The sequence below is a fragment of the Corella eumyota genome, chromosome 1 (assembly GCF_963082875.1).
Source record: "Corella eumyota chromosome 1, kaCorEumy4.1, whole genome shotgun sequence".
NCBI lineage: Eukaryota > Metazoa > Chordata > Ascidiacea > Phlebobranchia > Corellidae > Corella > Corella eumyota.
In genome coordinates, this window is record NC_137490.1 from 10,568,712 (window position 1) to 10,589,132 (window position 20,421).

At 28.0% G+C, this 20,421-nt stretch overlaps 2 protein-coding genes across 5 annotated transcripts; one reads left to right on the forward strand and one right to left on the reverse strand.

The window, feature by feature from the left end:
• Positions 1–41: 41 nt before the first annotated feature.
• Positions 42–15,208, reverse strand: LOC145745440 (C2 domain-containing protein 3-like). 4 transcript variants are annotated; one of them, XM_082563538.1, is made up of 28 exons: positions 15,186–15,208; positions 14,880–15,037; positions 14,080–14,269; positions 13,654–13,810; positions 12,818–12,996; positions 12,489–12,560; positions 12,109–12,245; positions 11,427–11,528; positions 11,210–11,296; positions 9,371–9,504; positions 9,078–9,157; positions 8,304–8,466; positions 7,807–8,012; positions 7,628–7,719; positions 7,209–7,333; positions 6,912–7,046; positions 6,677–6,819; positions 6,272–6,384; positions 5,928–6,070; positions 5,572–5,753; positions 5,069–5,192; positions 4,859–4,913; positions 4,542–4,741; positions 4,230–4,372; positions 3,855–3,943; positions 3,278–3,780; positions 580–2,943; positions 42–266 (listed from the first exon to the last, which is right to left on the reverse strand). In XM_082563538.1, the coding sequence occupies exons 2-28, from the start codon at positions 14,911–14,913 to the stop codon at positions 117–119; spliced, it is 6,102 nt and encodes a 2,033-aa protein (XP_082419664.1). In that variant the 5' UTR covers positions 14,914–15,037; positions 15,186–15,208; the 3' UTR covers positions 42–116. The 4 variants fall into 4 exon arrangements, with proteins under 4 accessions (XP_082419664.1, XP_082419649.1, XP_082419656.1 ...); XM_082563523.1 differs by having other exon boundaries at positions 12,109–12,260; XM_082563530.1 differs by lacking the exon at positions 15,186–15,208 and having other exon boundaries at positions 12,109–12,260; positions 14,880–15,134.
• A 584-nt stretch (positions 15,209–15,792) lies between these two features.
• LOC145759724 (organic cation transporter protein-like) lies at positions 15,793–19,858 on the forward strand. The gene is made up of 15 exons (XM_082573602.1): positions 15,793–15,857; positions 16,013–16,120; positions 16,503–16,632; positions 16,852–16,955; positions 17,031–17,185; positions 17,327–17,451; positions 17,690–17,794; positions 18,036–18,116; positions 18,232–18,332; positions 18,459–18,541; positions 18,614–18,763; positions 18,912–19,020; positions 19,176–19,294; positions 19,568–19,697; positions 19,795–19,858. The coding sequence occupies exons 1-15, from the start codon at positions 15,793–15,795 to the stop codon at positions 19,856–19,858; spliced, it is 1,629 nt and encodes a 542-aa protein (XP_082429728.1).
• The last annotated feature ends 563 nt before the right edge of the window (positions 19,859–20,421 follow it).

The window sequence follows — 20,421 nt, forward strand, 5'->3', positions numbered from 1 at the left end:
ATATAATAGCAATAAATATTATATTCATTTAACAAATAATTTGAAGGCACTTTAAAAAAAAAATCAACAAAACAAAAAGATTTACTTAAACACAAAATACATTTACAACCACGAGGTCATCCTGCTGTATATTTTGTGATGAAAATACGAGCAAGTCGCTTGGTTTGTTCTGCATCTAAATGTAAGGAAGGAGGTAGCTTGCGTCTGGACCTTTTAGAAATTTCCGTTTTAGATGATTTGTTTTCGTTCGTGTTGTCCAAGTCAATCTAAACATTTAGGAAATTTAAGTGTTTTTGTTAAAAAAATAGTATAAATATTTCCGCAAAATGCTTGGTAAATAAGAATTTGTTGCACATTTTTTTTTTGATTGTGCCATTGTCATTATTATTATTATGTAAAATGCTGTTAAATAACTTAACTAAATAAATAAATATAAAAAAAGTGATAACAGTTAATAAGCATATACATTGCACTACCACATTCCCAGATATAAATAAAAAGGGGGAAATATTACCAATTATTAAAAAACTTACAAAAAGAAAATATACTAAAAGATTATAATCAAACAAATGTGCTTACTTGTTGTTGATTGGTGTTCATTATTTCTATTGCCTTCATAGTTCCAACCAAATCTTTGTTCGGAGGGAAAAAACAAGGAAGGCGATGTGAAATGGATGCTTTTGGTGAAGTTTTTTTCTTGTTGCTTGATTCGTCAGATAAATGTGATTGTTTAGTTGGTGAATCTGGTTGTTTAGTAGATAACATACTGGAATCACTTTCACTTGATGATATTAAGGATGTATTTCGATAATCTCCTGAAGTATCTTCAATAGTAGGTAATTCAGTTTGGTGACTCTGTGATGTTGTTTTATTTTGTGTCATCGAATTGGGTAATTGTAATTTTTTAACAGGCAACACTTTAGGGTTACTTGATATGCCGGAAGGTAATAAAGTTGTATTTTCAGTAAAAAGTGTTGGTTGATCATCATCTGATGAAGCAGGATCCGATAATGGAGATTTTAATTCGGTTTGATCATCACAAATTATGGATTTTAGTGATTCATTTGTTAAAACAGAAGAGAAACTGTCATGGTTGCTGGTGTTTGTAACACTGCGAGTATCATAAACTGTGGGCTCATCCAAGGGTATATCATTTACTTCAACACTGTTTTCATTTCTCAACGAAATATTTTCAGCTTCCGAGTTTTGAAATAATAAATCACAGTCAGCTTCATTTACATGGTTTGGCAATTGTTCTGTTTCTGGTGATAGTTCAGGTGATATCTCATCAACTTTATTCTTGAAAAGTTCAATATTTTTAACAGGATCAAGTAGTGTTTTATTTATTAAATCAGGTTTTTCGGGGTTATTGCATACAGTGTTATTTTCAATGTTTAACAAACTTGATGAATTGGATATAGTAAATGTTGTATTGTCTAAATCAGAAATGTTTTCTTCTGATTGAGTTTTAAAACTTACTCCTGACAAACTATTCGCTTGGATTTCTTCATTCAAACTCTTTGGACAAACAAATTCAATCTCTGAGCATTCATTATCGCTTTGAATCTGATTTTCTTCGTCAGCATAAGAAGTTGGTTTAAAAAGGGATAAGTGAACAGTTTTTTTTACATCGCTTGTATTTTGCTTATTGTTAATAGTAGGAGTAAAAGAAGGTATACCTTCCTGATGTGAATTTTTTTTGATCTGGTTATCATTGAAGTTTTTAGGAATGGAATGTATTTCCGAACTAGGAATATTAGAACTAAGCACGTTGTTTGTTTGCTTTTGTTGAAATTTTTGTTTAATACCTTCTAGCTCCCTAATTTGTTGTTGTAACTTAACAAGTATGCTTTCCTTTGGATCAACTTCTGGAGTTAAGGTATGTGAAGTTTGGATGGATATGTGATTATTTAAGTTATTAGTTCCAGGCATATACATACTACCTGAAGGAGTGTGTACAGGTCCTAATAATGGAACAAAATTTAAATTTCTTGGCTTTGAAGATGTAGAAGTTGGAGTTACCTTAAGGGGTGGTGATAAAGGTGTATTTATTATAATAGCGGGATCAGTGGGTGTAATAACAACTTTAAGTTGACCCTGACAACAACCTTGAATGTCAAGAATATTATACCAACCATTAATTGTATGAAAACCAACACGTAACATGGCAATATCAACATTTGCAAATCCTATCATTTGATCACTTGCTAACTTTTCAGCATTAGGTTCAGTTGGAGTGGAATTGTAATTACATTGCCACACAGTAAAAGTAATACTATCCCCTCTGGATAAAATAGATTTATCAATTTTTATTTTTGTCGTATTATTCCAAACAGGAGACTGTGATAATTTTACAACATCAGAGCAAATGATTTCACCCTTGGACTCAAAACTGCTATAAGAAACATAACAACCTTGTGTATTAGAAACCACACTTGAATTTTCATCATTCCTAGTTTTAGTGATTAATTGAGGTAAATGCATTGCTTTTTCAACAGTCAGCATTGCAGTAAAAAAATCATCACATTCCGGTAATTTACCATCATTTGCTACAACATTGGAAACAATAGAATCTTTTTCATTAAGTTCACTTAATTTTTTACCATTTTCTGGGTTATCTGAGTCAGTAGAATCGTGACCAGTATGGGAAAAGCTTTCAACTGAGGTTGATACATTTTCATGCATTTTATCAAAATGACCAAGTCCAATTAAATCATTGCTATTTCCAGGGATGAAACTTAAATAGACTCGAATACTTGAGTCATTCAACCAATCCTGACCACCTTTAAATGTGGTAAACGCACCACTGATATGTTGTTGCTTGCTCAGCCCACTAATATAAACAGGATTCATGTCGATTTGGGCTTCTCCAAGAAAAATATCCGACTCCATTGGTCGTTTAGCTGACCTGTTACCTTTGCAAAAGGTCAACCAAACTTCTATCTAAAAAAATATATTAAGGTGTAAATATAAACAACTTTTAACAATATCAATTACATGTGCAAAAGATCATCAAAAAGACTTTCTACAAATATAAAATTTTTACTTATTTGTTTTATCTGAACGCGATAAAACATTGAAAACAAAACAAAATATTTGCTATGCCAACCCAGTTTTAAGTATACTTTGGCAGTTTTGATTATCACTAATTAACCTGTTATAGTATGGAAGCAGTGGGAATCAAACCAAAAATCTAAAGTATTAATCCAAGCGTTCTAATCTTGACACTATGTCACCAGTTTTTAACGCATAGTACCTAAATTAAACAAGCTTTTACCTTAAAAATTTCTTCTTGCAAGTACATTAAAAGTGAGCTAGACAGTTTGCACAGAAAAGATCTCATGTGTGCAACTTTCACTGAAATTGGCTTTCCATTTCGATTGAACCTTTTTCCCTTATAAGGTATTACAGGACACAAACTTGAGGTAACACTACCATGTTCAAAAAACTTATACCGGAAATACACATGAGCCCGAGAACTAACTTCAGTTTCACTTGATCGAATTAGATTATTTTTCATTAGTAAGGCGGATGTAATTGTAACACCTGTAGTCACATGGTCATGTGTTTTATCAATTCCATTATTTGTGTTTAAGTTATTTAAAGACACAATTCTTTCCAAATCAGGACTTGGAGACCAACCAAGTAGCTGGGAAGATTTTATCACGTGATGAAGATCTTGCTGTGATTTAAAGGAAAGTGAAACTTCTGCTGAACAAACATTTGTGAAGATTTGACCTCTGTCAGTTTCAAGTGAACAAATAACCCAACCAGTATACCCTAAATAAGATTTTTTTGTTTAAAAAGTAGTTTTTTAAAAATAAACCAAAAAACTTGTACAAATTGTAACTGACCTGTTGCTTTAGTTAGTAAATGATATGTTGGAATTTGTGAAGAACCGAGTAAAATATCATCTTTGCTTTCATTATCATCATCAATGGGTCTAAAGTTAACATATTTTTACAAAACAATTTCCAAGTTTTATGTATTTTTATTTGCCCAATAAAAGTATAATATTATATAAAATGTTTTACAATTTTTTAACTTTTCAATTATAGTGCAAAATATAAAAAAAGCTAATCTTAAATTAATGAACAGTTTGCCAAGTTTAATTATTAATACATATATCTAAAATTTGAACCCCCAATCAATTAAAATTTAAATCTAATCTTAAGTTTATTCAGATGTATTTTTTATATAACACGTTTAAAACATTTAACTATTTTTACTTATGCCAAATTTGTATTTCAATGAATCCATCACATATTGCTTGAGCAAGTGGCATTTCAGTTGAGTTGGAAATATCAACAGTAAACAGATGATTTAAATTTGGATGAAACGATCTAGCTACACAATTACTCTGCTCTACTTTCTACAAAAATAACGATTATAATAATAAAAAAGACTAAAAAGTTATGACAACTATTAAAACTTATGTTTAAAAATTAGTTCAAATAAAAGGCAATAAAAACGCTAACAAAAAATATTGGCTAAGAAATAGCAATAATTTTTAAAAAAAGTTTTTATTTCTGTAACCTTACCTTATCACCAATTAATTGTGTTTTAATAACAGCATAAGCATTAACTCCAACTTCAGAACAATAAGTTAAATCCATATTATCGCTATTTGAAGCTAACAATTTTGCTGCAGTTTTTAAACCGGAGATTCTTATTACTTCCAGTTGTATTTGCACAGTTTTACTCAAAGATTCAGTATTCTGATATGATATTGGGTCTTTAACTAAAAAAAATTATTAAAAATACATATTTTGTAATAAAATATAATAGTGACATGATTATTTTACAAGATAAAAGATAGTTTAAATATGTTGCATTAAACCACCCTTTTTTTACTTACCAACAGGCCGCTTAGACTGCAATTCTTCCGTTCGTATTCTTTTTAAAGTTGCAACCTACATTTAGTTTTAAAACAAATTTATAGTCTGAATAAACATCTCAAAAAACTTTTAAAAAACCTTAAAAAAAATAAATATTGATCCACAATTATTTAATATTATACATGAAGTAACACAAACAAAACTTAAACATAACTTAAAAGTAAATTTACTTGAGTATTTGAACCCAGGGCAAGTAGAACAGATAACTCTCCACGTTCAGAACCAGTAAAAACATCCATAATAGGAAGATATCCATCTACAGATATAAGTGGGTAATGGGTACTTAATACTTCCCTGTTTGCAAAAAAAAAAAATGCTGTAATTTAATAATTTATCACAAATTTAATCCTACATATATTTTTAATGTTTAAAAAAAATTTAAACCAGAAATTAAGTTAATATATTCGAGGACACTATAACTATAATTCCAAATATGTCTTCTTTTTTAAAACAATTGCTTAGGCTTAACAATACCAAGTAGCAGTTCAATTATAAGGCAATTATAATCTATAAAACCCCATACTGCCAAAGTCAACTTGAGACTGGGTCTAGGTAATTAATGTTCCCTATGTTTAGGCCTTGAAGTCAACATTCTTACATTAAGGTTAAATAAATACAAAAAAACATAAATAAATAAAATCAAGTCTAATATTTCTATTTAAATTTGTTGTACCTTGCTATTTCATCATTTTTTAAAGATTGATAAAAAGGTTGAAGTGGTACTTTTACAATTCCCATTAACTTATCATCATCAGTTTCCTTGTTGTTCGAACAAGTTTTAACCCAAACTTCGATCACCATGAAATTATTTTGTAACCTCGCGAATACCTCACTGCTTATTTTTACTGGAGTTACCTTTAAAAGTTAAATTATAAAAATTACAAAACTTAAAGTAAATGAAATAGGTCTATGTAAAAATTATGAATACAGTTTTTGGTTAGTGTTAAAGCAGCTACTTAAAAAGAAACCCAAATATTAAGTTGGCTTTGCTTTTAGTTGGTATGGAGTAAATATAGCACAACAGTTTACCTGATCAAAATGAAATTTAGGATTTGAAGTCCCCCAACATATTTGTGTTTTAGATGTTTTATTCAGAGCAATTGTTTTACAAACTAAATATACATTTGGTTGACAAACCTTAACCACATTTTTGCCAGATAATATTCTTGTTTCTAAATTAAAAAAATTAATAAATTTTTAGTGATCCCTTTTTCTAACTTGTAGGTTTCTTTATTTTTGAATAAACAAAGAATAAAATAATTTTATAGTTCTAAAATATGTTTCGCTAAATTATAAAAGTCAAATTTGTGTTATTAAGCAATATGTCATTTATCCAAAAACAAAATTACTTTTCTCAACTTAAGTATTTTTACCTGGAATGTTTTTAGCATCCTCAATAGAGAAATAAAGATAAAGAAGATCAGTCTCAATATTTTCTTTAGTTTGAGCCGATTTAAATTGGTGAATTTCAACCCTGCTTTCAGGACTGTATATATAAAGTTAATTAAAAAAAATTATAAAAAATAAATTTAAAACATGAACAGTGATGGCAAATAAGAAGTGTGCTCTAGGTGACTATTACACTAATTTGGGCCCAAAATTGTCAAATTTGAAATTCTATGGCATAGAAAAAAATGCATAATAAAGGGCTAATTAACCATGTGCTATTTTTTATGTTAAATCAAAATTTTCTCTAAAAATGTTACGTTTGAAAAAAACATAAAATGAGTGATTTTAGCACCACCCATAGACATGCTACTATTGTGTTAATTTAATACCTCGCAGGGTCTGTAACATTAGATGCCTGTCTGTTGGCATCAGCAAGTTTTGTTTGTTGATCAGGTTTAGGTTCTGAGTATTTTAGTTCATTTTTCATTGTTGGAAGTTCTCTTTTTTGACTTTGCACAAGTTCCACTGATACCTTAAAAAAAATTATCAGTTATTTAGATTTGAATAAAATTTTCAGTAATTATTATCCTTAAAAAAAAAAAAAAAATTTAATATAAAAAATACCTGGAGGTTGCCAATTTCTTTTGAGGTTTGATATTTGTCCTTAATTTCAAAAATCTTAATTCCTTCATCAAATTTAAAAGTTTTTGATAATAGGAAACTTGATAAAGGAACAAGTGCTACACCAATACACGTTGTCTGTTAAAAATTATTATAATATTTATATTTAAAATTTAAACACTATCGTACAATTAAAAAAAAAAAATTGTTATAAATTTTGATCCTATAATTATAATAACTTTTATTTAAGTTATAAAAAAAAAATCTTTGATATGTAAACTATAAGCAATAGTTGGGTACCCCTTTTTCGTTTTGCTTCTTTTTAAATACATAAAACTCTAAACATTCTGAAATCCATTCCCGGGCTTCAATAACATTGTTAAATTGAATTGGTATATTCGAATCTTGATCAAAACTAATACAACCTTAACATACAAAAATATTTTTAAAAATAATTTTTTCTCGATGTGAAAATGTCAACAGCACAGTTAAAAATGGCCCTAAAAATCCAGAAATTTTCTATTGATAAATCAATATATTGCCTTATACTACCCCTTCTAAAAGGGTTTGATTTGAAAAGCAAAATATTTTAATTCAATAAACACAAATTTATATTTTACAAAAACTTACAATAAGGAATATTGTTAGACTAATTAAATCTTATTTGGGCATTTAAAAAAAAATCTTGTAACAAACATTTTAAATACCATTCAACATACCTGATATCAATTTATTAGAAGTAGTTAGAACTGGTTCTTGAGAAATATGAAAATTTGTTGATGAAGGTAGTTGATATTTAACATAATAAACCCTAAAAATACCAAATTCAAATAAAATTAAAAAATATATATATATTTATACACAATATTATTACCATTAAGTGAAAAAATATAAATACCCAATTTCAGGTTTTCTTTTAGTGACTTTTTGCTTTTTACTCAGCTGTTTTTTAGGAGAGTTTTTATTTTCACATTCAGAAATTATTTGCAAGTTTTTTACAGTAACGTGGGCATGTGACACATGCAAAAGTTGTTTTAATTTTTCGTCCGTTGAAAGTTTTTGATTTTGAATTTGTGCAGGTTGTAAATAAGAAGGTGATGAGCTCTTTAAAAAAATTATTATAACAATAATTTGTTTTTTAACGTATTTGTCTTTCTTCTAATAATAATAGAATTGAGGAAAGTAAAATTAATTCTTTTTCAAACTTATAGTGACATTTACAATATAAACATTTTAATTTTTTATAAACAAGCTAACAAAATGAAAATGATAATAAAAATAGGCTAACAAAACAAAAGTAACTTATGCAAAACTAAAGTTGGTGTTTTTTTTCTAATAGTTTCTGGCTATTAAAAAATTAGTCATTTTTAAAAAGAAAATTATACTAAGACTTACAGTATGATTGTAAAATAGCTGACGAAGAATCTCCTCATCATGAAGAGGATCTTCCATATCAGAGAAGACACTACTCATTCTCGACAGATCGGGTCGGTAATCAGAATTTAAACCCTTTGCACTTAGCACCATGTCACATACATTCATTTCCGTATTATTATATCTGCAAAAAGTTTTACTTATATTGTTTAGGATTTTTATTATCTTAGCAAAAAAACAGACAATCTTGGTAAGACACTTGGCTTTTTTATATAATGTCTTGTTTTAATTTCCACTTTCCCATGTTGTATTGCCCAAATAGGCCAACAAACAGTATAACTTCCTAAGCCAAACACCAAATGACATTTAAATAATCAAGCAATAAAACTATTTACATTTAAAATTGCCAAAAGTAACCTAAGACTGAGTTGGGCTTACAAATGCCACTCCATGTTTAAGCAGTGATTTCCTCTTTACCAAGAATAAATTATTACAGAAAACAAAGATTAAACAGATAAGTGCAAATATATTTGTGTAATTTGAGCACTCTTTTCAAGTAGTATTTGGCTAATTGGTGATTTGATAAAGTGAAACTTAATCAATTTTTTTTTAATTTTATTTTAGGTTAATAAATTTGCAGAGTTTGGCCAGAATTTTAAAATGTTTTTTTGATTGTTTTGGCATTATTGCAAAATATAAATAACCTATATTTGATTTACTTAAAATTAAGACATGCTTGTATGTGTTGTGTTACTTTGTTATCTAGTACTGATTATATTTTGACAGATTTAATACCTGGTTGGGTTAACAGGAAACTTTCTAGGAACACATTTAACTTCTTCTTCAGAAAATTTTTGACATGGTACCTCATATTCCTAGACAAAATTTAATTGTCAGTAAAATCTCAGAGTAGAATTAAATTTAAAAAAAAATGTTTATTTAGAATAACAAATATAGCCAAAGTCAACACAGACCATTTGTTTAATAATAGATAAAAATTTAATTGGCATTAAATTGAGTACTTATACAGTTATATTCCAAACCCAACTCTAAATTTGGAAAATATAAATTAAATAAAAAGCGTCTACTTTTGCTGGGTTAGTATGCAAGGTTACTTTGGGTTTGATGTAAATTATCGAAGGTGGCTGTGGTTTGGCAACTTCAGATGTAAGAGTTATTTTATTAATTTCATCTCGTAACTTTTTACCTTGATTTAGTAAATCTAAAAACATTGTTGTATAAATATAGGGGTATATATATATGGGCAATTCTCATTGGAAAAAAGTTTTTAAAAAAAAAATTAACTTAAATTATTTGTTTAATTAACTTACCTGTTTCTTTGGTTTTGATATTTAAAGTTTAAATTTAAAAAAAATTTAGGTAAATCATTTTTTATAAGTGATTTTTTTTTAAATTTAAAATGTACAAATTTTTTTGCACTTTTATGGCTATTTTAAGCAATAATTTTAAGTTAATATAAAAGTTACAAAACAGATTACAACAGATTTGTAATGTGTTAGTATAAGAGGTTTAAACATATGCTTAACATAAGTTAAATGACAAATTCTATATAACAATTTAAAAATTAGCAATTTTTAAGTTTTTAACTTGTAAGAATATAGGTAATTCCGTTACCGAATTTATATAAAAAGTTTTATAACTTGAAATTTAATCAAATACAACTTTTAATATTTTTAATTCTCTGATTTTAGTTGTTAAGTACTATAAATAAAAACTAAACTTTAATGTTCCTTGTCAATTTTATCTACAATAATGGTAACGGAATTACGGGTAACCGAATTACAACATCAGAAATTTGGTAGAAATGCTTATTCTGCCTGGTTTAAGTAATTTAAAATAATATAATTATTTTTATAAGTAAAAAAATGAAATGGCATTGTAATATCATATCCATTTTTTTTAATTTTGTGAGAAGGTAGTTTTGAAATTTATAAATTAGTTTTATGGGTACATATATTACTAAATAAAATTAAATAAAAATATTCATAGTTAACAAGTTGATTTTTAACTGATATTTGGCATATTCAAACAATATTATAAGCTATTTTACCCACCAGACTTATTGTTTTTGCATAATTATTCATTTTATTTGAGTGTAACAAATTGTTTCTGCGACATCAATTTTATTACTAATTTAGAGTTTAGCGATTTAGAATTTTAAACATGTTATGTTTGTTTGTTAATTTAATTTTTGGAGTTATGTTTGTAGTTTTTGTTAAAATGGTAGTTAGGAATTTTAAAATTTGGTTTGTTTATTTCTGTTTAAGAGTTTATTTAAAAAAAAAACCTAGTAGTTTTCAGTTTTGTAATTCCGTTACCAAGATTTTTTAAAAAATTTTTAGTTAGGTTTGTTTCTTATTTTAACAGTATCTAAAACTATTTTTTTTAAATTTATCTGAAATTGAGTAAATTTAAGACTAAAGTTACATGCCAAAATTAGACAGTGTCTTTTTGTTACTTAAAGTGTAATTCCGTTACCAAGTTTTTTTAAGTTAATTTGTCAATAAATAAATATTTTTTAAACCCCAACTAAAAAAATTTGGTATCTTTTTGTTGCTTTCAATAAGGACAATTTTTTACACATGTTTAATTTAAGTTAATTTTTATAAAATTCAGACGAATTGGGATTAAGTATTACCCAACTTTTTATATCTAATTTATTGGCGTAATTCCGTTACCAAACATTTTTCAATTTTTAAAAAGCATAGAAGTTCGAACTGGACTTTTATGCTTATAAAAATTTAGAATGGCAATATATTGGTTGTTTTAACTTAAAAAATGATTTCAATTATATTAAAAAAAAAAATTATAAGTTTGTAAACCACAGTAATTGTAATTCCGTTACCGAAGAATTGCCCATATATATTTTAAAAAAGACAGTATGATGGCCTATATAGTTGAATTACCTTGCAGGGGTTTGTTAATGACATTGTTTGACACAGAATTAGTTGGCTTCGTAACAGAAGTAGTTGTTTGAATAGCAACTTGGTTAGCTAAAACAATGCATATTAAAGAATTATTTGTGAGTATTTTATTATTTAAAGTTAGATTGAATGTTTAGTAGCATAGTTTAAAGAAAACACCAACTTAATAAAACTGTTATATTTTTTTGGTATTGCTTACATGGAATTGCCATCTTTTCTGTTCCCAAGTATAAATTATGCCCATTCTTCTCTAACTGATCATCAATCCCTCTTGGTGTGTCTATAGATCTAGATCTATTACCTTTAAAAAGGTAATATATAGATGATATATTATGTTTTTAATAAACTGTTCAGAATTGTCTAAAGATACATTTTTAATTTAGAAAATTAAAAAAAATTAAAGATCTAAAAAGTTTAATTTGATAAGATATAATATTGAAAACTGGTAAAAGTAAGGCTTATTATGAAACACATTTAAAGGCTTGTACTATGTTTTTAAGGGTCGAATGCAGAAAGTCAAGTTAAATTAATCCCAGGTTAACGGCAATCTCGAGTTAACAAGCTCGAGGTTAACTAATCTAGGGTTAAAACTTTTGTTGGTATGCAGAAACTGAATTTAACACTGGGTTAACTAACCCTAGGTTAGCCTGTTTCTAGGCACAATGTAATAACTGGCCTATTGTTAAAACGTTTGCGTAACAATCAAACAGTGTAAAAAATAGACACTGTGACTAAAAATAAAAAAATAAAATTGCTTAACTTTACTTTCTGCATAACAAAAGAATTTAACTTGCGATTTTAATTTGGGTTAATGTTAACTAAACTTTCTGCAACCCTAAAAGATTAAATAAAAAAATATAAAGAAATATAATGGATCTAACCTCTACTATTGGTAGATTTTTCCTTTAGAAAACTTTCAGAAATGCCTTTTTTACTCCTGGTTTTTGGCAAGGATGTAGATCTTTCTCCTCCACTTGATCTGGAAGTTGATCTTTTTCTTCCACTTTGACTTCTTTCTCTTAAAATACAAGTTCTAAAAAATTTACATTTGTTAAAACAATTACCATTAAAAAAACATTAAATAATTTATTAATTTTTTTGGCAACAGATTTAACTTATAGACAAAATAAACCTAATGTACTGCTAAATTTAATAATTTTTTGGTAGGAAACTAAATTTAAAAACAAAATAAACCTGTACTACTTTAAAACTCATGGGTTTATTTTATTAATAAAAATAGATACAAAGTTAATCAACTTACCCATTACTGCTGCTTCTTGATCTTGCAGAACTATTTCCTCTTCTACTACGTCTTCCTTTTCTTGAATGAGATCTAAATTATACAACAAAAACACATTTTATAAATGTGTCTGGCATAAAATTTTAATTTGGGTTTTGGTCAGGTTTTAGAAAGTAGACCTCTAAATTATTGGGATTTAAAAAACATAGACTGGTGACAGACTAAAATAAGATTTATCACTTTTTAGCCTAACCAGCAGTCAGGTAAATTATTACAATTAGTAAAAAAGATTTAATTAAAGCAAAATTAAGCAAAAATCGCTTGTATTTTTATAAACATTATCATCAAACCTGTTAATTGAGACATCAAAGGATGTATAATCACTTTCACTTGTGTCATTGTAGGCATTTTTCAAATCTTTAATAGATAGCGAAATATACAGTTCTCCTAATTTTCGAGAACTTGCAGAAAAAATAGGGAAATGTCCTCGAATAGGATTTCTTGAGGTAAGAGAAATTGCATTTGGAATCTATACATAAATTTTAAACTGTTAAGGTGTTAAAATTATAGGGATGGGCTAATCGAATCCTAGTTCGAGTACTCGGCCCGAATATTAAGAATATTTTAATACTTGTGCTCGTCGAGCACATTTTAGTACTCGGACGCCGAGTAATAATTTGTCATATAAGATCGTATACGATTTACTAAACATAAAAAAACACGAGTTTCGCCTTTTTCTAATAAATTATAATCTACTCTCAATTAAAGAACGTTATTTAAGCAACGATTGCGCAACAAATACACTTTTTACATAGTAAAATTTTACGCATAATAAATTTGAGACTTTTACATTTTCGTTTAGATTTAAAATAATATTGCTATCAGCGGTAGGTAGTTTTGCCAATGTTAAACACTTTATAATCCATAAATTCGTGTTTTTAGGCAAATTTTGCAGTTTAAAATTATGCGGGAAAAATTCTTGTGAACAGTTATATACGTTTAAATGACGTCATAATCGAGTACTTGAACTCGGCCGAATATCGCAACAAAATACTCAGGCTCGTCAAATCCGAGTAATTTGGATTTCAGCTCATCCCTATAAAATTATATTTAAAAAAAAATCAATAAAATGAACTTGGACAATTTTAAGTCAGAATATTTGGCTTATTTTAATATTACTTCCAACCTGAATCCTGCCAAGTGGAACACTGTTCGGACTTGCTAGAATCTCAAATGTAAACACCCCCATATCATTAAGATAAGCTGCCATTTGCTTGGGCCCTGAACGAATACCAAATTGCGAGCGAGTTTTTATGATTCGATCACTCTGGTCTGATTGAGCTCTAAAGAATAATAATAGTTAAAATCTTACTACAAAAACTAAAACTAGGGTTACTTAATAAAGTTACTGTATTAAAGAATATAAAAATTTAAAACAATTAGTTCAAATTGACAAAAAAAATATTATAAGCATAATTACACAATTTTATTTATGACATGATAACATCTAAAAAGCTCCAAATGCGGAAAATGCAATTTAGTATGGCAAAAAAAGAAAACGCAAAAAAATTTTTAATTCAAAATGCAAAAACAAATTTTCTACCAAAGTTACCTAAAATAGGTTCCGTCAGAGGCTTCACCCCACCACCTTAGTTTAATATAGGCGGGTGAAAGTGGGGCTCTTTGTGCACTGGAGGTTGAGCTCCAAACAAGTTTTCCAATCGTAACAAGTAAAAAACATCGCAGTTCTCCCTCCACAAGCGGAGGTAAGTCAGTTGCAGGAGCAACCTCGATGTACTCAACTAAAAATCCAATTTAATTTGATTAAAATTAAAATAAACGTTTTAGATAGCCTATAATGATTTTTTTATATTTATTTTTCTTTGATGTGATTGAAGTAAAAATAATGGTTTTCCAACCAAGTCTTAACTCTTAAATTGCTTTTGCAATTTTTTACAGCAATAGAACTTTTTAACTTTTATTCCCGATGTAGGAAGGTCAAATGCGCGACCTTAACCTAAGGTAACATCAGTTACCCCAGTCCCCAACCCAGTCTTGAGTTGCCTTTGGCAGTTTAAGATATTAAATTTTATAATTACGCGATAATTAAACTACTGATGAAGTATTGGCTCGGCAGGAATTTACCATTTTTATAGCGCCTTATTCAAGGGCGCTAAGAGCATCTTTAAGGAATCGAAAATCACTTAAAGCAAATTTTTTTAACTACGACTAAATGCTGTCCATAATATGCAAATGCTATCTTATTAATTTAATGTTTTGTATATAAATGTTAGTTAAATTTAAAAAAATATTTTTGGTTAGTAGCACAATATGTTGGCCAGTTGGAATTCTAAAAATAAACAATTAACAAAAAACACAACCATAAAAAAGAAAAGTTCTAATTAAACTTGCCTTGTTTTTTTAAACGTTTTCTGCTAGAATTCATTGTAATGTAAGGTAGCTTTTAACTTTCAACAAGCTAATAAGCAATTTTCAAAACTAAAAAACGACTATGTTTGCAGGTTTGTTAGTTTAGTTGGTAAGGCAATCTTCATACTGTCATACCTAGTCTGCTAATATGATTACTGATCAGATGATAATGATTAAAAATAATATCCCGTTATTGTTTTATGGAAAACAAACATTTCAGTTAAAACATTTCTTAATTACAAAATGGCTATCAAACAAGGTCCACGTCTACGTCAATAAAAAATTTACCTGTAAAACCTGCACGTTTTTTCATCTAAAATTTATTTAACGTAAATCCAACCGCCATCCTTTTAAAAATACAATAACACAAGAATTTGCTTAACTCCAAGGTTGCCATCAAATTTTTATATTTATTTTTCAAAATTTAATTTTATCTTACCATACTTATTGTGTTATTGTATATATATTTTAAGTAGTCAAGTTTTCTTAAAATTATTATAAATAAATTAAATATTGTTTTTAGTAGGTATACATAAAATGACAAAAAATAAAAAAACGTTCGTTTAAGGCTATGAATGTCGGCAAATAAACGTCACTAGCTGCAGTGCTATGCATATTTGCTTACAAGCCCATGACATTTTAAAATTATATTGCAAAAAGTGCACAGCCCACCAAATGCGTTTGTAATTATTGAGTTAATAATTATTTAAACAAATCCGGGTCAAATTTTAAAACCGCATGTTCAGAAGATGTATTTAGTTTGTTACATTTACAAAAGTATGCTACAGCATAAAGGCAGTGAGAAGCGCAATATAGCCTATAAAAAAGATTGAATATTTTTTAAAAGAAAAAGTTGCTTGTTGAATTAATTTATTTTCTAACAGGTCTATAAAACATGTATGAATTTGATATACTTTTGCGTAAGTTAGGCGGGTTTGGTAAATATCAAAAAGTAGCCTTGTTTGTATTTGGTTTGGGCAGTTTCATAAGTGGTCTTAATAGCTTGGTCGTGGTATTTACAAACTATTTGCCTACAAAAAGGTATAATATACATTTGGTATTAATTGATAATAATCGCAGCAGACATTTTAACAATAATTCTACTGTCACCACAGGTGTGATACTTCACCATTAGGAGATCCAAGCTTTTTACCAAGCCTGACAGAATCTGAAATTTTGAATTACACAACCCCATACAATGGTAAATACGACACTTGCCAAAGGTACATTACAAAAATTATTATTAATCTGTTTTAATTCCTAACAAAGGCACCCTTTTCTATACTTGAATAGTTATAGTTTTAGTTAATTAAATAGTTTTAATAAAACGTAAGCTGTAAAAAGTTGTAAAAAATTACTAAATAATATAATCATTTGCTGTTGCATTTATTAAATTCACACTTAAAAAGTTTTTAAATTTAAATTTTTAATTATATAGGAAAATTAAGTAAGGACATTTTTTAAGTACATTTTACAAACTCTGTCCAATAATACCCAAAAAACATTTAAATGTTAAATAACTATTAAATTAACTAGTTTTTAAAAAAAACGTATATCTTTAAAGACTTTTAAAAACGAATAAATTTCCTATATATGATATTATAGATATGGATACGATCTAAACTCGTGTGTTAATGGTTCACTTTCTTGTGTAAATACTTCTAGTGATCCAATACCCTGCGACCAAGGCTACGTTTATGATGACAGCGTTATGATCAATTCTGTAGTTACTGACGTAAGTGTAGCATATTTTTCACATAAATTATAAAATAATAATTAAAAAAAATTCAATAAATTAAACCAAGTTTTTGCCAAACGGCAAATTTCTTAAACTTTATTACTTTTACAAGATTTTTGTTTGTTTTACAAACTTGCCTAAATCCTTGCGCTTGAATTTGACTTGGCTCATCCTCAGATAAATGACTTACTATAATATAACTTAATTTTTTTACAGTACAATTTGGTATGCGACCGAAACTATTTGAATGCCTTGGCAACTTCGATTTACTACGTGGGTATGCTTATCGGCTCAATTTTATTTGGAAATGTATCTGATATGTGAGTAAATTAAGTGGTGCAAGTATCTGCAGTATAAACACGTAACTTGCATTTTAATTACTATGTTGATAACAGATTTGGTCGTCGGCCAACCATTATTATATCTTATTTGGGAGTTTGGGTTACAATGTTAGCAGTTGCGTTCTCAAACTCAGCAGAATTATATATGTTTTTCCGTGCCGTAAACGCTGGGTTTTCGTATGGGGGAACTATTGGTGCTACTATTCACAGTAAGGTTGAGTTTGAGTTAACAAATACTCGTTTTAGATTTTATTAATATTTAAATTGATTTTATTAATTTTGAATTGATTTTTATAAATATTCGAATTTATCCTTTAACGAAAATCAAATTATTAAAAAACTACGTTTAGTTATAGAAATTGTTCGACCAGAACATCGTACACTTGTAGGTATGTTAAAACAAGCATTTTATCCCGTCAGTGTTATGATTCTATCCGGTATTGCTTACAATTGGAGAGAATGGCGGGCATTAATGGTAATACTAAAGCATATTTAAAATAAATGTTAAAATTTAAACGCATTTTTCGGACACGTAAATATTAAAAAAACTGTTTCTATAGTTTTGTAGCTTATTGTTAATTTAATAGCCCGAAAGCACACTCCTCCCTAATAAAAGTACTGAAACAAAATTATTTTTTACTACATATAGTTTTTATATTGGTAACAATTGATGTAGCAGATATAAAAAGTCAAATGTTTTATTTTTTGTTCAGATTGTGAATGCTCTGTTGGTTATTCCATTTGTTATTATCCTTTTTTTATTTCCTGAATCTCCACGTTGGTTATTAGTAAAAAATCAAAACGAAAGAGCCAAAAGGGTATTTTAATTGCTTGAAATATTAGTTATGGCTTAAAAAATATATACAAAAACTAAATCAACAACAAATAAATTTATAGTTTAAAATCTTGACATTTACAATAAAACGAGGTGAAATTTTATTGGCGGCTAACCAGCTTTTAAGCTTAAAAGTTAAAAACATTTAGGCCAAAGTTAAACATACACTAACGTTTTGATATTTTGAAGTTTGCATTATGTATTTATGGTTGATTTTTTTGTAGGTTATTCATTATATGGAAAAATTTAACAAAGTTAAGTTGACAGAAGAGGACTGGGAAAATGCCAAAATACCCGAAAAATCGGTATGTCTTTTGCGATTTGTTTTACTAGCGCAACGACCCCTTTAATAATTAAATACAATACTATTTATAAAAATACTTTTATAAGAAAACTTCAATGTATTTTAATTTTTTAAAGCTGAAGCCGTTAACCAAAAACAATGAAGAACGATTTACCACAATCGATTTGTTCCGTCATAAAGGACTACGATTTCTCACAATTAAAAATGGATTTATTTGGTAATTTTAGTGCTAGTTGTTTCAAACTAATAATTTTTTTTTCAATATAAATAGCTTTTTTTAACCTAAATGGTAATTCATTTATTTATTCACATAAGCTAGCATCTAAATGTGTTTATTATACAGGTTTGTTAACAGCCTTGTTTACTACGGAATATCATTAAATGCTGGTGCTCTAGCGGGAGATTTATTTCTAAACAACTTCCTTAGTAAGAAACATTACTTGTTTAAATTATTCCAGTCTTTGTTTAGTCTAAGTTCTAGTCTAATTTTTTTTCAAGATGGGTTGTTTGAACTGGCTTCGTACATTTTGATAATACTTATCATGGACAGAACTGGAAGGCGTTATCTTTTATCAGCAATGCTACTCATTTCGGGCATTGGTCTACTGTGTAGTGTCATATCAAAAGAGTTCGCTGAGGATAACGCAGGTGTAGATAAAACTTTACAGACAAGCCTATACCACTCCTTTTTTAATAAAGTGCATTTTTATATTAGGCTTCTAACTGAAGTAAAAAAAAACTAAACTAAAAATAATTTTAAAAAAAATTTTTTTTAACAAAAATGTTCATCTTTCAGATCTTTTGACATTAAGCACCGTTTTTGCCTTCATTGGAAAGTTCGGAATATCTGGTTCGTTTGGAATTATTTACGTCTTCACTCCAGAATTATACCCCACAGTTTTGAGGTAAATCAGACTAACGCAATTAAAATTAACTTAGTTCGTTGACAAAGGCTAACTGCTACATATTGTTTTCCATTTTTGTAGGTTTAAAACTGTGAATTTCAGGGTTGTAATTGAAATTTTTTTCAAAATTGTAATTTTACTTTAATTTTGTGTAGGAGTAATGGAATAGGATCAGCGTCTGTGGTTTCTCGTTTTGGAGGAATTTTAGCTCCATTTATAATTTTACTACAAGACTACATTTCCTGGCTGCCCAACACGATATTTTGTATATTCGGTGAGCATTTTTTTATAGGCTAACTCCTACGTTACGGTTCACGGTAAAACTTACGTCCGTAAAGTACGAAAGAGAATTAGGAAGGACCCAAAATTACAGAAGAGAATAACCTAGGACCGCGAAGTACGAAAAAGAAAATGTAAGGACCGTAAAGTACGAGAGTTTTTTGAGAACCGTAAAGTACAAGTAATCCCATTCATACGTAACCACAAAACCGTTAATTGCTAATTAAACGCTTATTATTGGTTAAAAATTTACCACAAATTTTTTTAGGCCTGGCTGGATGTTTAGTTTCCGTTACCTTCCCAGAAACAAATGGAAACAGAATGATGGAGACGATCGAAGAAGCTGAAGAATTTTATAAAACAAGAATAATTAGAAAAGATCATCATCTAAATGAAGAGTAAGAAACTTTCTATTAAGCTTAATAAATATAATGTTAAATTTTTATAAAACCCAATTTAGATATTTTAGTAAACAATAAAATAAAATATTTACAGAAATATTCAATCGAGCGAATATGACAATCCTACTTTTATAAAAGAAAAAGAATCTCGATTATAAAAATACAAAACCGAGAATTAAGATTATAATTTGTCTAAAAAAATAAAAATAATAATTTTTTAATTATAATTTAATTTCCTGACGATTTTTTTTAGTTTGATTTTTAAATATCTTACGTACATCATAATTTAATTTTTGATTTATTTTTGTCGATTTATGTAATTTTTTGCCGTAATCATTTACAAGTAATTGTTTCATAGGCGTAAACATGATTTTGTCAAATGTTTGATTTAATAAATGTAGGCTATTGGCGATCTAAACAATAAATGAAATATTTAAATAAAACATGTAAAGTTTAATTGTGTTTTATCCTTATCCGACTAAGCAGTTAAAAATTTAAATTTCCAGTTAAGGTTTAAAGTTTCCTACTTTGGTGGCTATTTATTTTTTGTTTTTAAATATTACCCTTACCCTGGACTGTTTATTAGCTCGATGAGATCTCCCTAATTTAGTATAAGCCTAGGTACTACGTTTTACCGACTCACCGTAAAAACCAATTAAGTTAACTCTGTTATTTATATTTATACGTGCAGTAGATGCGGTAACTAACTTTAATAAAACAG

Bases quoted from the DNA above. Each gene is read 5' to 3' on its own strand.
- LOC145745440 (XM_082563523.1), bottom strand. From the start codon at position 14,913: ATGAATTCTAGCAGAAAACGTTTAAAAAAACAAG. The intron at 13,811-14,079 runs GTAACTTTGGTA...ATTATTCTTTAG, and splicing joins TCTGACGGAACCTATTTTAG to AGCTCAATCAGACCAGAGTG. The intron at 8,467-9,077 runs GTATTAAATCTG...AACTTTTTGCAG, and splicing joins TTTCCTGTTAACCCAACCAG to ATATAATAATACGGAAATGA.
- LOC145759724 (XM_082573602.1), top strand. From the start codon at position 15,793: ATGTATGAATTTGATATACTTTTGCGTAAGTTAGGCGGGTTTGGTAAA. The intron at 16,121-16,502 runs GTACATTACAAA...ATGATATTATAG, and splicing joins AAATACGACACTTGCCAAAG to ATATGGATACGATCTAAACT. The intron at 18,117-18,231 runs GTATGTCTTTTG...AATTTTTTAAAG, and splicing joins CCAAAATACCCGAAAAATCG to CTGAAGCCGTTAACCAAAAA.